Source organism: Capra hircus, chromosome 16 (genome assembly GCF_001704415.2).
Source record: "Capra hircus breed San Clemente chromosome 16, ASM170441v1, whole genome shotgun sequence".
NCBI classification, from domain to species: Eukaryota; Metazoa; Chordata; class Mammalia; order Artiodactyla; family Bovidae; genus Capra; species Capra hircus.
In genome coordinates this window covers 35,454,034-35,467,333 of record NC_030823.1, presented here as the reverse complement: position 1 = coordinate 35,467,333, position 13,300 = coordinate 35,454,034, and the positions used below count along the sequence as shown (strand labels likewise).

Here is a 13,300-nt window from a genome sequence, read left to right as displayed (position 1 = left end):
GGTTTATCTGTGAATAGAATTATTCTGTTCAATGTGTAAATATGACCTACAGGGCATAGTTTAATGTGATTTATAGATTTATACTAGATTCTGTATTTCTCTATTGGTGAATGCATAGGACTAAATATGACTTTCATATTGACATCAGGATTCTTATGTAATCATGTAAAATTTTTCTTTATTAGAATAAATAAGATCTTTTCAGGTATCCTTGAGACCAAATCTCATAAGTACTAAGCATTTATTTGCGTTTTAAAATGTGTTGACATTTGGACCGATGGTGCAGAAGCAATGGTGTGTAAAACTGCTGGCACTTCAGCAAAGATCAGGATAGTAGTAGCAGACTATACCAGTGGTCAGTGTATTTTTAACCATCTTGTGTTTGCAGAAAAATTGAAAAAAATGCTTTCACTTAAGAATACCCTTGATGAAACAGTAAAAATTATTAACTTAAGTTTTGCCCCTCAAGTCAAAATATTTATAATATTTTGTGTGAAGAAATGGGAAGTATGCATAAAGCAGTTTTGATCCATATTGAAATGTAATTTTATCTTTAGGAGAAATACATATACAGCTGTTTTACCATTTTTACTTGAAAGAATGACAATCTGTGGTTATTCAGATAAGGCCATTTGGCATTTTCTTTTAAATAAGCTTGTCATTTAAAAGAAGTGACAACTGGGAATATTGTTGCTCAAGATAAAAATCCAAAAGAAGATAAAATTATAAGTGAAAATTAGAGTTAAGAGTTTGGGAAACTGTATGCACCATCTTGAACAGCTTCCCAATACTTAGACTGTTCTGATGAAATTGGTATTTGACAAATGGGATGTTTTTGATGTTGTGCAGTAGAGTCAGCATTTGGAAGATCTGCATAATAGAATTTTTCAAACAATGTGTATGATGTTACAAAATCATGCAAGGATAGAAGATTAATACAGAGTATAAGATAGGCCAGTGGATTTTAGTGTAACAAGGTTAAAAAACGTTCATTGGTAGAAGTTTGAAATTATATGTGGCAGTGAGCTTTTAAGAAACTACTACTTGTCAAAGAAAGAAGAATATGTAAAATGTTATTAGACTATTAAAATATTACATTTTCCACCCAAATCTACATATTTTAAGCAAACAACACAGAGCAGCAGATTGAAAGTTGAAGCAGATGTGAGAAGGCAGCTGCTTTTCATCAAATTAGAAATTAGAGATTTTTTAAAATGTTTAAACTATCTCTCCTCACTGATTTTTTGTTTTGGAAAAGTCATTTTTCTCATAAAAGTTATATTTATGTTAAAATGTAAAGAATTTTTGTTATATTTAAATTAATAAATATCTTAAAATTTCCTGTTTTAATTTATAATGCAGCAAATATTTATCAATATAACCTAGTACATAAAAGTGTTCAGACATAAATCACAGCAGGATCCTCTATGATCCACCTCCCAGAATTCTGGAAATAAAAGCAAAAATAAACAAATGGGATCTAATTAAAATTAAAAGCTTCTGTACAACAAAGGAAAATATAAGCAAGGTGAAAAGACAGCCTTCTGAATGGGAGAAAATAATAGCAAATGAAACAACTGACAAACAACTAATCTCAAAAATATACAAGCAACTTCTGCAGCTCAATTCCAGAAAAATAAACGACCCAATCAAAAAATGGGCCAAAGAACTAAATAGACATTTCTCCAAAGAAGACATACGGATGGCTAACAAACACATGAAAAGATGCTCAACATCACTCATTATTAGAGAAATGCAAATCAAAACCACAATGAGGTACCACTTCACACCAGTCAGAATGGCTGCGATCCAAAAATCTGCAAGCAATAAATGCTGGAGAGGGTGTGGAGAAAAGGGAACCCTCCTACACTGTTGGTGGGAATGCAAACTAGTACAGCCACTATGGAGAACAGTGTGGAGATTCCTTAAAAAATTGCAAATAGAACTACCTTATGACCCAGCAATCCCACTTCTGGGCATACACACGGAGGAAACCAGAATTGAAAGAGACACATGTACCCCAATATTCATCGCAGCACTGTTTATAATAGCCAGAACATGGAAACAACCTAGATGTCCATCAGCAGATGAATGGATAAGAAAGCTGTGGTACATATACACAATGGAGTATTACTCAGCCGTTAAAAAGAATTCATTTGAATCAGTTCTGATGAGATGGATGAAACTGGAGCCAATTATACAGAGTGAAGTAAGCCAGAAAGAAAAACACCAATACAGTATACTAACACATATATATGGAATTTAGGAAGATGGCAATGACGACCCTGTATGCAAGACAGGAAAAAAGACACAGATGTGTATAACAGACTTTTGGACTCAGAGGGAGAGGGAGAGGGTGGGATGATTTGGGAGAATGGGAATTCTAACTTGTATACTGTCATGTAAGAATTGAATCGCCAGTCCATGTCTGACGTAGGGTGCAGCTTGCTTGGGGCAGGTGCATGGGGATGACCCAGAGAGATGTTGTGGGGAGGGAGGTGGGAGGGGGGTTCATGTTTGGGAACGCATGTAAGAATTAAAGATTTTAAAATTTAAAAAAAAATAAAAAAATTAAAAAAAAAAAAAAGTGTTCTAGAATTTTTAATAATTTCTAAGAAGAGGTCCATGAAACCAAAAAGCTTTGGGAACTTTTGGCCTATAGGATGAAATTTAAACCTCTGTATATAAGATCCAAAAGTCCTTCTATCAGGGTCTTCTGCCACCTCTGCTATGCTCTCTCCTGTCTCATTTCCCCTTTCCCAAAAGAACTTTGCTGTTTTACTTCTCCGTACATTTGCTCTATGCTCTTTTTGTCATGAATATCCACTTTCTTTCAGCTCTCTGTCTAAAGTTCTGTGTCTGAATGCCTCTTGGGACATTTATCTGTATAATACTCCTTTCATAAATTCTACTTTATTTAAAATTAATATAACCACTCTAGCTTTCTTATACTTATTGTTTGTACAGTATATCTTTTTTCTTTATTTTTTTTAATATAAATTTATTTATTTTAATTGGAGGTTAATTACTTTAAAATATTGTATTGGTTTTGCCATACATCAACATGACTCCTCCACAGGCATACACGTGTTCCCCATCCTGAACCCCCTCCCTTCTATCCATTTACTTTCAGCCTATCTGTGTCTTCATATTTAAACTTGCTATCTTGTAGATATCATATAACTGGATCTTGATTTACTAATGCATCTAAAATCTTGACCTTTACTAATCTCATTTATGAGGGCTCCAACCTCATGACTTAAGCACCTCCCAAAGGCCCAACCTCCTCATACCATCACATTGTTGTTGTTTAGTCACTAAGTCGAGTCTGATTCTGTGACCCTGTGGACTGTGGCCTGCCAGATTCCTGTCCAAATCCCCTGTCCAAGGGATTTCCCAGGCAAGAATACTGGAGTGGGTTGCCATTTCCTTCTCCAGGGGATCTTCCCAACCCAGGGATTGAACCCACATCTCCTGCGTTGGCAGGTGGATTCTTTACCACTAAGCCACCACTGAAGGCCCCTATCATCACATTGGGCATTAATATTTCAACATATGAGCTTAGCTAGTACTCAAAAACTTAAATTATAGCAAGGGAAAAAAGGAGGCAAACCTTTAACCTGTTATGATTGTAGGTAAGTGAAAAATGAAGATTAATTCTGAGTAAGAAGAGCTTGTGGTGGGTAGCTGAGATTGAAGATATAAAGACTGTTCAAAATATTTCAGGGTTTCAAAAGACACTGGGTAAAGAGTTAGAAGGTGGTCTGATGGTGAGAGTGAGAGGAAAAAACGGACCAAAGTGGAAAGGAATAAATATGTGGAAAAAGATATGAAAGATTTCATGTTGGAGGAGGGTGATTCTATCCAGAGCTGGAATTGAAGCTTTCAGCCAACCTCTTTCTCTCCTTTTCAAAAGGCTACTTATATCATGAGAAGAGAATAATCATGTAGATGTTTTCCCAAGCATTGTGTTTATATATATATTTTTTAACATTTACCTTGAATTCATTAGAATTAATGTTTGTATGTGGCATGAAGTCACTATGAACTTTTTTTCTTGAATTGTTAAACCAAAAATAAAAAAAAAAAGTTTTTTTCCGTTCTCTAATTTTAATGATTCCTTTACAATTTTCTGGTGTTTTCTAACTGTGCTCTGAAGAGTCTTAGAGTTTCTCAGACTCACATCTGGTAGAGAGCTATGATTGTTTCCTTCCTTTGGCTATTTCTTTTATTAACTTTGTTATTCAGTGAGCAATATTTGTCAGCTACCTACTACATCCATGCTAGACTAGTGATACTGGTGTCACTAGAGATACCATGAGTCTTAGAATGAACATGGCGTTTGCCTCGGGAAGTCACACTGTCTGTCTCGTGAGTTTCACATATCAGGCTTCCATACATTCCTTTTTTCCTATTAAAACTGGCAGAAAGACTGATATGGAGACCCAGTAGTTTTGTGATGTTAAGCAAGTTTTATCTATCGTCTCCCAATCTTCATATAGTCTCATTCTGTAGTCGGATGGTAATCCCTGTTTTAGCGTATTGCTGTAAGGATTAAATGGAATAACTTCCTGTGAAAGGGCTGAGTTCCCAACAATTAATTTACTTTCTTCTTTTCTAACTTATCTATATTTTTCCTATTGATAAAAGTCTTGAAATTTTGGTTATTACTCCTGTGTCCAATGTCATCTGACTATTTGATACGGATTACTAATAGGTTGGGGCTTCTCAGGTGACTCAGTGGTAAAAGATCCGCCTGTCAATGTAGGAGACGCTGGAGACACAGGTTCAATTTTTGGGTTGGGAAGATCCCTAGAAAAGGGAATGGCAACCCACTCCAGTATCGTTGCCTGAAATACCCATGGACGGAGGAGTCTGGTGAGCTACAGTCCATGTGGTCTCAAAAAGGGGCGGATATGATTGAGCATGTACGTGCAAAACCTCTCTTTCCTAACCCTCTGTTGATACGACTTTCTTTAATATCATCATACCATCTTGCTTAAGCCAGCGGATTTATCTTAATTTCCAGGGTGCTTAATTTCCTTTCATTCTTAAAGATCCGTATATTCCAAGAATTTTCCTCTCCTTTTGATATTATAATACTACTGTAATATTTTTCTTCTTGATTCTCTTGCAAATGTCCTTTTACATGTCTTTATTCATTTGAAGAATTCATTCTTCAGTTCCCAAACTTCAAGTATTTTCTCAAAACTCATTCCTCTCATCTCTCTCTCTCTCTTTTTTTTTTTTTGCTTTTCCCCTTATTTTTATCAAACAAGTACTCATCTGTTCTCATCACTTCAGCTCTAACCTCTCGTGCCTCATTGTATGTCTGTCTATTGGAATACAGCCCCACATTACCAATTTAATAAAGGGAGTGTGTTCATTCATTCCTTGATGATTTTTTCTGCCATTGAACATATTGTCTTCTCAAATGCTGATCAGTGTTCTACTCTAAAATTCTGTTTCTGTGTCCAAATTAATTCAGTATCTTTATTCTTAATTCAGGTTCATAGCTTGTTTTCATCTTAAAAGTGCTATCATTCTTCTGGTCACTTAGATTCAAATCCTTTATTCCTTCATCTTCATGCTCTATGTTCACTTTAGTCTTATTACTTTTTTGGGGGAATATCTTATATTCATTACTTTTCTATTTCTTTACTTCTACCATGCAAGTCTAATCAGCAGAGTAGATGATGCCGACAGCCTTTGCTATTCTTTCTGTCCCTTATTCTTTTCTTCAGGCCAGCTCACCCATTTTTATTACCTTAATAACCTTCCTGTATTCTCCTATTCACATTTGCAGTGATTCATTTCTTTTGGCTGTGTTTCTTTTGAAGGAAGGTTTTTCTCACCGGATTCTCAGTGTTGATATAAATTATTTTAATTATAATGTAACTTAAGTATGTCCACACATACAAATAAATGTAAACTTTTGCACATACAGCTATATAACTAAAACAATTTACAGATTCATTGCAAACAAAACTATAAAATGGATAAAATTTAGGTTAACATTAATGTGACAGAAGATGTTTATGGAAAATCAGTAAGTTCAAGATGAATATGGCACTGAGTATTCTGCATTTGGCAGGGACCTAGTGTACTCTTGAAACTTCTGAGAAACCTTTCTTTCTACAGCATGCTATTGTATCATTTGGCCTTCAGTTGGTACAAATATATCTTTTGAGAAATAGATCTGTCCTTGTCTTTTTTGTTTGTTTGTTTTTTCATGCCTCAGCCAGCTGTCATTAAAATAGCCTATTTGGTAGCAGTAAGACAGTAAATAAAAATACACATTCAGGCACTGATACTACTTATTTGATACTGATACTAGTTATTTGGGATCATTAGGTAAGCATCAAGATGATCCAGAATAGGGAGTGTGTCTGTGCGTGTAATGTGTGAAAGACAGAGAAAAAGAATCTCAGTTCACTTGAAAAAGAGAAACTTAGATTTTTATAGGAGACTAATGGAATCTCAAAAATCAGTTCTAGACCTTCAGAGTCTAAAACCACCATTATAAAAATTGCTATTTGTGGCATAAAGACCAAATTCTTCATGTTGACATCCCAGGCCTTTATAAATTTGGGTTAAATTTCTTTTCCTTTTTAGCTTTTTTGACCTCTTACTATTGTATATGGACTTTCCGGGTGGCACCAGTGACCTGGGAATCCACCTGCCAATGCTGTAGACCTAGGTTCAATCCCTGGGTCCAGAAGATCCCCTGGAGAAGGAAATGGCAACCCACTCCAGTATTCTTGCCTGGGAAATCCCATGGACAGAGGAGCCTGGCAGGCTACAGTCCATGGGATCACAAAGAGTCTGAAGGCACACAACTGAACTGTCTGAGCACACCCACAGGCACTATTGTGTACACAGGTTCACATTTTCCCCAGCTTTGTGCCTTGTCTCTTTTTATACCTTTGTCCCTATATAATCCCATCTGTCTATAACCTTAAAGAGCTAGTTCCTGCCCTCATTTCCCACTGAAGCTTCTGTTCTCTTCAGTTTTAATTTGACGTTTCTCCACCTTTGACTTCTTTTGGACTTCTTCCATATCTGGTACTTTAACACCACATTTTTAAAATAATATTAGTTTAACTCTTTGATTTTCATAGTTTTTATATCACAAAGCTGAAACTCCAATACTTTGGCCACCTCATGCGAAGAGATGACTCATTGGGAAAGACTCTGATGCTGGGAGGGATTGGGGGCAGGAGGAAAAGGGGACAACAGAGGATGAGATGGCTGGATGGCATCACTGACTTGATGGACGTGAGTCTGAGTGGACTCTGGGAGTTGGTGATGGACAGGGAGGCCTGGTGTGCTGCGATTCATGGGGCCACAAAGAGTCGGACACAACTGAGCGACTGAACTGAACTGAACTGAGACTTCAGGTTCTTAAAAGTTTTTTGCATAATCTTCAAGATTGGTTTTGAGGAGAACAGACTGTAGACACAGTGGGGGAAGGCGAAGGTGGGATGAAATAAGAGAGTGGCATTAAAACATATACCTTACCAGGTGTAAAACAGATAGCTGGTGCGAAGTTTCTGCATCGCACAGCTCAACAAGGTGTTGTAGTTAGAGGGATAGGATAGGGGCGGGGCTGGGAGAAAGGTTCTCATATGAATACTTATGCCTGGTTCATGTAGTTATATGGCAGAAACCAACACAACATTGTAAAGCAGTTATCCTCCAATTAAAAATAAATTTAAAAAATAGTTTTCAAAACTGAAAAAAATGATTGTCAATATTCCTGAAGCACTTTACTAAACATTTGGGACTACAAAATCAAATGGGATTAGTGAATCAAATGGGGTTACAGTATTAGAGGTCTAGTTTTCCTGGGCAGATTTATGTGATTCACTCTTACATAGTGTAAGCAGGTGTTAGTTGCTTGATCTTGTCCAAGTCTTTGTGACCCCATGGATTGCAGCCCATCAGGCTTCTCTGTCCATGGAATTCTCCAGCTGAGAATACTGGCTTATTCCCCCTTCTCCAGGGGATCTTCCCAACCAAGGGATCAAACCTGGGTCTCCTGCATTGCAGGTAGATTCTTTACTGTCTAAACCAACAGGGAAGCCCAAGTGTTTAAGCAAAATACTTTGATATAGAAAATTTGCATTTTTCTAAAGGCAAAGTAAAGCTAAAATACCTTAGAAATTTTGTATTTTTGCACTCATTTGTTCTGTATTTTCAGGACTTCTGGGAAAGATCCTGATGACTATCCGAGATGCAGGTTTTGAAATCTCAGCTATGCAGATGGTAGGTAGTTTGCAAGAGTCATTAACTTACTGATGAACTGTGTGTGTGTGTGTTTTTTACAGCATGCTTTAATACGTTTTACATTGAATTTTCTCTGTGCACTTGTGAACTCAACACATTAAAAGCAAAAAGATATGTTGAACATGATAACTGATAGTAAAAAATATTTTTGAAATGATTTTACCGGTATAATCTCTCACTGAGAGCTAACCGTCCAATGGTACATCTAATTTAAGCTTATAAAGCAGATTTATGTAATTCCTGGAACTTTAGTTGCAGAGTAAATGTGGACTGAAACAATGCATTTAATTCCTCCAAACAAGAAATAGTTTTAAGCTGAGTACTTATAATGAAATTTTGTTGTCTGGATTTGTGACTAAGAAGGGAATCAATTTGGCTTTTTTCCCTGACCAGGACCTTTGCTGGTTTCTGGACTTTCTCTCAGGATCTTCTTTAGAGTTAGCACATTTCAGCCCCTCTCTTGGCAATAACACCACTAAGCCTCCAGAGTCCGCAATCATTCAAAATTGCCCAGCTGACACATTTCCAGGAAACCCTTCACTGAAGAAACAATATTAACTTCTCTAGAGCTCTTCTGTATCTTTGTGGTACACTTATCATTGCACTTGACAAATAAATTGGTACAATTATTATACTGCTACTGCTAAGTCACTTCAGTCGTGTCTGACTCTGTGAGACCTCATAGATGGCAGCCCACCAGGCTCCCCTGTCCCTGGGATTCTCCAGGCAAGAACACTGGAGTGGCTTGCCATTTCCTTCTCCAATGCATGAAAGTGAAAAGTAAAAGTGAAGTCGCTTAGTTGAGTCCCACTCTTTGTGATCCAATGGACTGTAGCCTACCAGGCTCCTCCGTCCATGGGATTTTTCAGTCAAGGATTGGAGGATTGGAGTTTGTTGCCATTAATAATTTGAATTTTACAGTTTTTGAAAGACAGCAAGTTTGTGTTATTGTGGTAGTGAATTACCAGTTCCGGAAATAATTTTCATACCAGTTTATTTTCTCTTTCCCTGGAAAGGAACTCCTTTTGATTTCTATGAAGTCTTTGCATCAGCCCAGATCAGAGATCAGGGCACTAACTGGGGTTCTGCCTATTTTGTATCCCAGATTGGTGGGAATGCTCATAAAATGAGAAAAGATTAGATGTATCAGCTAGTTTGCAAAGTTATCAGGCACAGCTCGGAGACAAATGAGAAATTTAATATTTGAAGAATCTTGCCCAGGACTGTAATGAAATTGATAGCAACAGCGTTCTCGAAGTATTAGCTTGGTGATGTAGTCAGCCACAGGATTATGGGATCTAAGCCTGCTTAAGTAGTAATCACTGTGAACATTTTAGAATTAAACATTAATCTAACTCTAGACTTACAACCTAGCATAGTGATTGCCCATAGTAAGTGCTCAGTGAAAGAAAAGAATAATTTGTTTTAAAAAAGATTAATTGAATTTAAGGGGGAGGCATGGTAGTTTAATGGCAATCAGAATCATTGTGATTTTTGAAATCAGCAAACTCTATTTCTGAATCATGGATCTTCTACTTTCTGGGTTATAAACTTGGCCAGATTTTAAGCATTCTTATCTTCAGTTTTCTCAACTAGGCAATGATAATATTATTTGCCGCTATGGCTTATTTTGTGCATTAAATGAATTAACACTACACAATACTTAGAAGAATTTCCAGTTCAAATTACCAAATATTTAATAAATTATACCTTGTTATTTGGGCTTCCCTGGTTGCTCAGATGGTGAAGAAACGGCCTGCAGTGCAGGAGGACAGGGTTTGATGCCTGGGTTGGGAAGGTCCCCTGGAGAAGAGAATGGCAACCCACTCCAGCAGTCTTGCCTGGAGAATTCCATGGACAGAGGAGCCTGGCGGACTATAGTTCATGGGGTTGAAAGGAGTCAGACAAGACTGAGCAACTACTACTTTTACTTTTCACCCTGTTTTTATTTTATAATATTAGTAATATAAGAAGTTGTATGAATATTGAAGAAGATATTGAAATCAAAGAAAGTTCCCTCCCTGTAATAGCTGTGTTGCCTATGCAGAGTACATCATGCGAAATGCCGGGCTGGATGAAGCACAATTTGGAATCAAAATTGCCGGGAGAAATATCAGTAACCTCAAGATAGGCAGATGACACCACCCTTATGGCAGAAAGCGAAGAACTAAAGAGCCTCATGATGAAAATGAAAGAGGAGAGTGAAAAAATTAGTTTAAAACTCAACATTCAAAAACTAAGGTCATGACATCCAGTCCCATCACTTCATGGCAAAGAGATGGGGAAACAATGGAAACAGTGACAGACTTTATTTTGGGGGGCTCCAAAATCATTGCAGATGGTGACTGAAGCCATGAAATTAAAAGATGTTTGCTCCTTGGAAGAGAAGCTATGACCAACCTAGATAGCATATTAAAAAGCAGAGACATTACTTTGCCAACAAAGGTCCATAGCAGTCAAAGCTATGGTTTTTCCAGTAGTCATGTATGGATATGAGAGTTGGACTATAAAGAAAGCTGAGTGCCAAAGAATCAATGTTTTTGAACTGTGGTCCAGAAGACTCTTGAGAGTCCCTTGGACTGCAAGGGGATCCAACCAGTCAATCCTGAAGGAAATCAGTCCTGAATATTCATTGGAAGGACTGATATTAAAGCTGAAGCTACAATATTTTGGCCACTTGATGTCGAAGAAGTGATTCATTTGAAAAGACCCTGATGCTGGCAAAGATTGAGGGCAGGAGGAAAAGGGGATGACAGAGGATGAGATGGTTGGATGATATCACCAATGTGATGGACATGAGTTTGAGCGAGCTCTTGGAGTTGGTGATGGACAGGGAAGCCTGCTGTGCTGCAGTCCATGGGGTCATAAAGAGTCGGACACAACTGAGTGACTGCACTGAACTGAACTATGAAAATAAATAGTTTGAACTGTTGTCTGGTTAGGGAGAAGCTCCGTGGTCTTCGATCCTGGCAACAATAAAAGGACAAAGTAGGGAGGAAAACAAAAACCTGTGTCTAGTTTTTAAAAATTTAGGGTTTTGGTTCTTGAAACTCGAGAACTTAATGAAATTTTATTTCTAAGTTTGAATCCAGCCTGGATAAGAATGAGTCTTTGTAGCTTTACCTTACTAGCATACTCTGACAATTCTTTCTGAAGAATAGTAGGATTTTCAGATGAATGGTGTCAGTGCTTTATTATGAGCCAGACTAACTAGGGATTTTTCTGAATACCTGGGAAGATAAGAGTATTATTTCCAGGCCCCTCTACAAAATTTGAAGAAATGTTCTTTGGTAATGTTGCTTTCTTTTGCCACTGATCTGTTGATAAGCAAAATCACATTGTGCCTATGTCTTTTTTGTATGAAGAATGAGGTTTTTTCTTCAATAAGATAGATTGTAGTAGTTGAGAGCCCAATCAGTGGGATAAGACAGTTTGAGATGGAATGCCAGGTAGTGAAGGTTATATTACCCCACTGAGTCTTCACCTCATTTGAAAATTGGAGCTGTTAACATTGCTTATATTGTAGGGCAATTGTTATAATTAAATAAGGTGGTACATGAACAACACCTGGAACAATGCTTGATATATTAAGTACTCGATAAATGTTACAAATAAATTATTTTTGATAAATGATAATTTATTATTGATGGAATGAACTTTAACACTTCTTCAAAGACTAATTTCTTCAGGGTTTAAATTTTAAAGAAAATATATCTGAGAGAACATAAATATTGAATGCTAAGTGTGATTCATTCTATTTTTTTGGTTGACTTATTTATTTTTTTTAATACAGTTTAATATGGATCGGATTAATGTTGAAGAGTTTTATGAAGTTTATAAAGGAGTAGTGTCTGAGTATAATGTAAGTACTGAAGTAAATGTGAAGTATTGGTATTGAAAACTTGTGTATCTCAGATTTTGTAGATCTCAGTATAATTTATAATCATGAAAGTATTCCTTGTTGTATTCACAGTTCTGCCAGTTGACAACTGATCATACCAATGACTGAAATATTTTTATCCCTGAAAGCCAGTGGGTCAGTTTTTAAAATATGATGCTGTTTCATTTATGGAACAAAAATATACAGAAATCCAAAAATCACCTTGCTGAGATATTGACACGTTTTGATAGGCTTTCCTTGTGGCCCAAACAGTAAAGAATCTGCCTGCAGTGCGGGAGACCAGGGTTCGATCCCTGGGTTGGGGCTATCCCCTGGAGGAGGGCATGGCAACCCACTCTAGTATTCTTGCCTGGAGAATCCCCATGAACAGAGGAGCCTGTAGCCCAAGTGGGCTACACAGCCCGTGGGGTCACAAAGAGTCTGAAACAACTCATTGACTAAGCACAGCACATGGAGATAATATTCTGAAGGTAGAAGACTGTTGAAAATGCTTTAAAAAGTTGAGAGCAAATAGTTCTTGATGTAGTTGCACAGCAGTTATTTCATAGCATAGTCTATTTAATGATACAAAGGCAGATAGAATCATCTGAAAATACAGTGGAGAGTGAATAATAGTAAGACTTAAGGGGAACTGTTTAGAGAGAAATGCAATTCATTCTTGAAAACAAGACTGTATTCAAATAAACCAAGTGTTGTTCCTTAAAATAACACATGACAGATATTTAATCAAAATTAGTTTCCTTCCCCTTTTATCAAATTAGATACATTTGTGCTGGTGGCCTGCCTCATCACCCTTATTGCTTTATAGGGCATTTTGCTCTGTTTTTTTTCTTTTTGAGTAAAGTTCACCCTGACAGTGAGACTAGATTCTCCTCCCCTCATCTCTCTACACCCTTTCCTTTTAACCTAATTTTTAAAAATTTTATTTCTAATTTTTTTTAAAGTTATATTTATATTTGGCTGTGCTAGGTCTTCGTTGGTGCATGGTTTTTTTCTCAAGTGGCCAAGAGTCGGGGCTGTTCTCTGGTTGCGGTACACAGGCTTCTCATCGTGGTGGCTTCTCTTGTTGGGGAGCACGGGCTCTAGGGTATAGGGGCTGTAATAGTTGCA

The 13,300-nt window shown here is 37.1% G+C and overlaps 1 protein-coding gene across 4 annotated transcripts in view; it reads left to right on the top strand.

Annotated features, from left to right (window-relative positions):
- Positions 1-13,300, top strand: part of NME7 (NME/NM23 family member 7) — a 242,409-nt gene that overhangs the window by 92,646 nt on the left and 136,463 nt on the right. For all 4 annotated transcript variants that reach the window (XM_018060283.1, XM_005690614.3, XM_005690615.3 and 1 more), the window contains exons 8-9: positions 8,204-8,268; positions 12,083-12,151. In XM_018060283.1, coding sequence (XP_017915772.1) covers positions 8,204-8,268; positions 12,083-12,151 — 134 coding nt within the window. The remainder of the gene's footprint in view (positions 1-8,203; positions 8,269-12,082; positions 12,152-13,300) is intronic.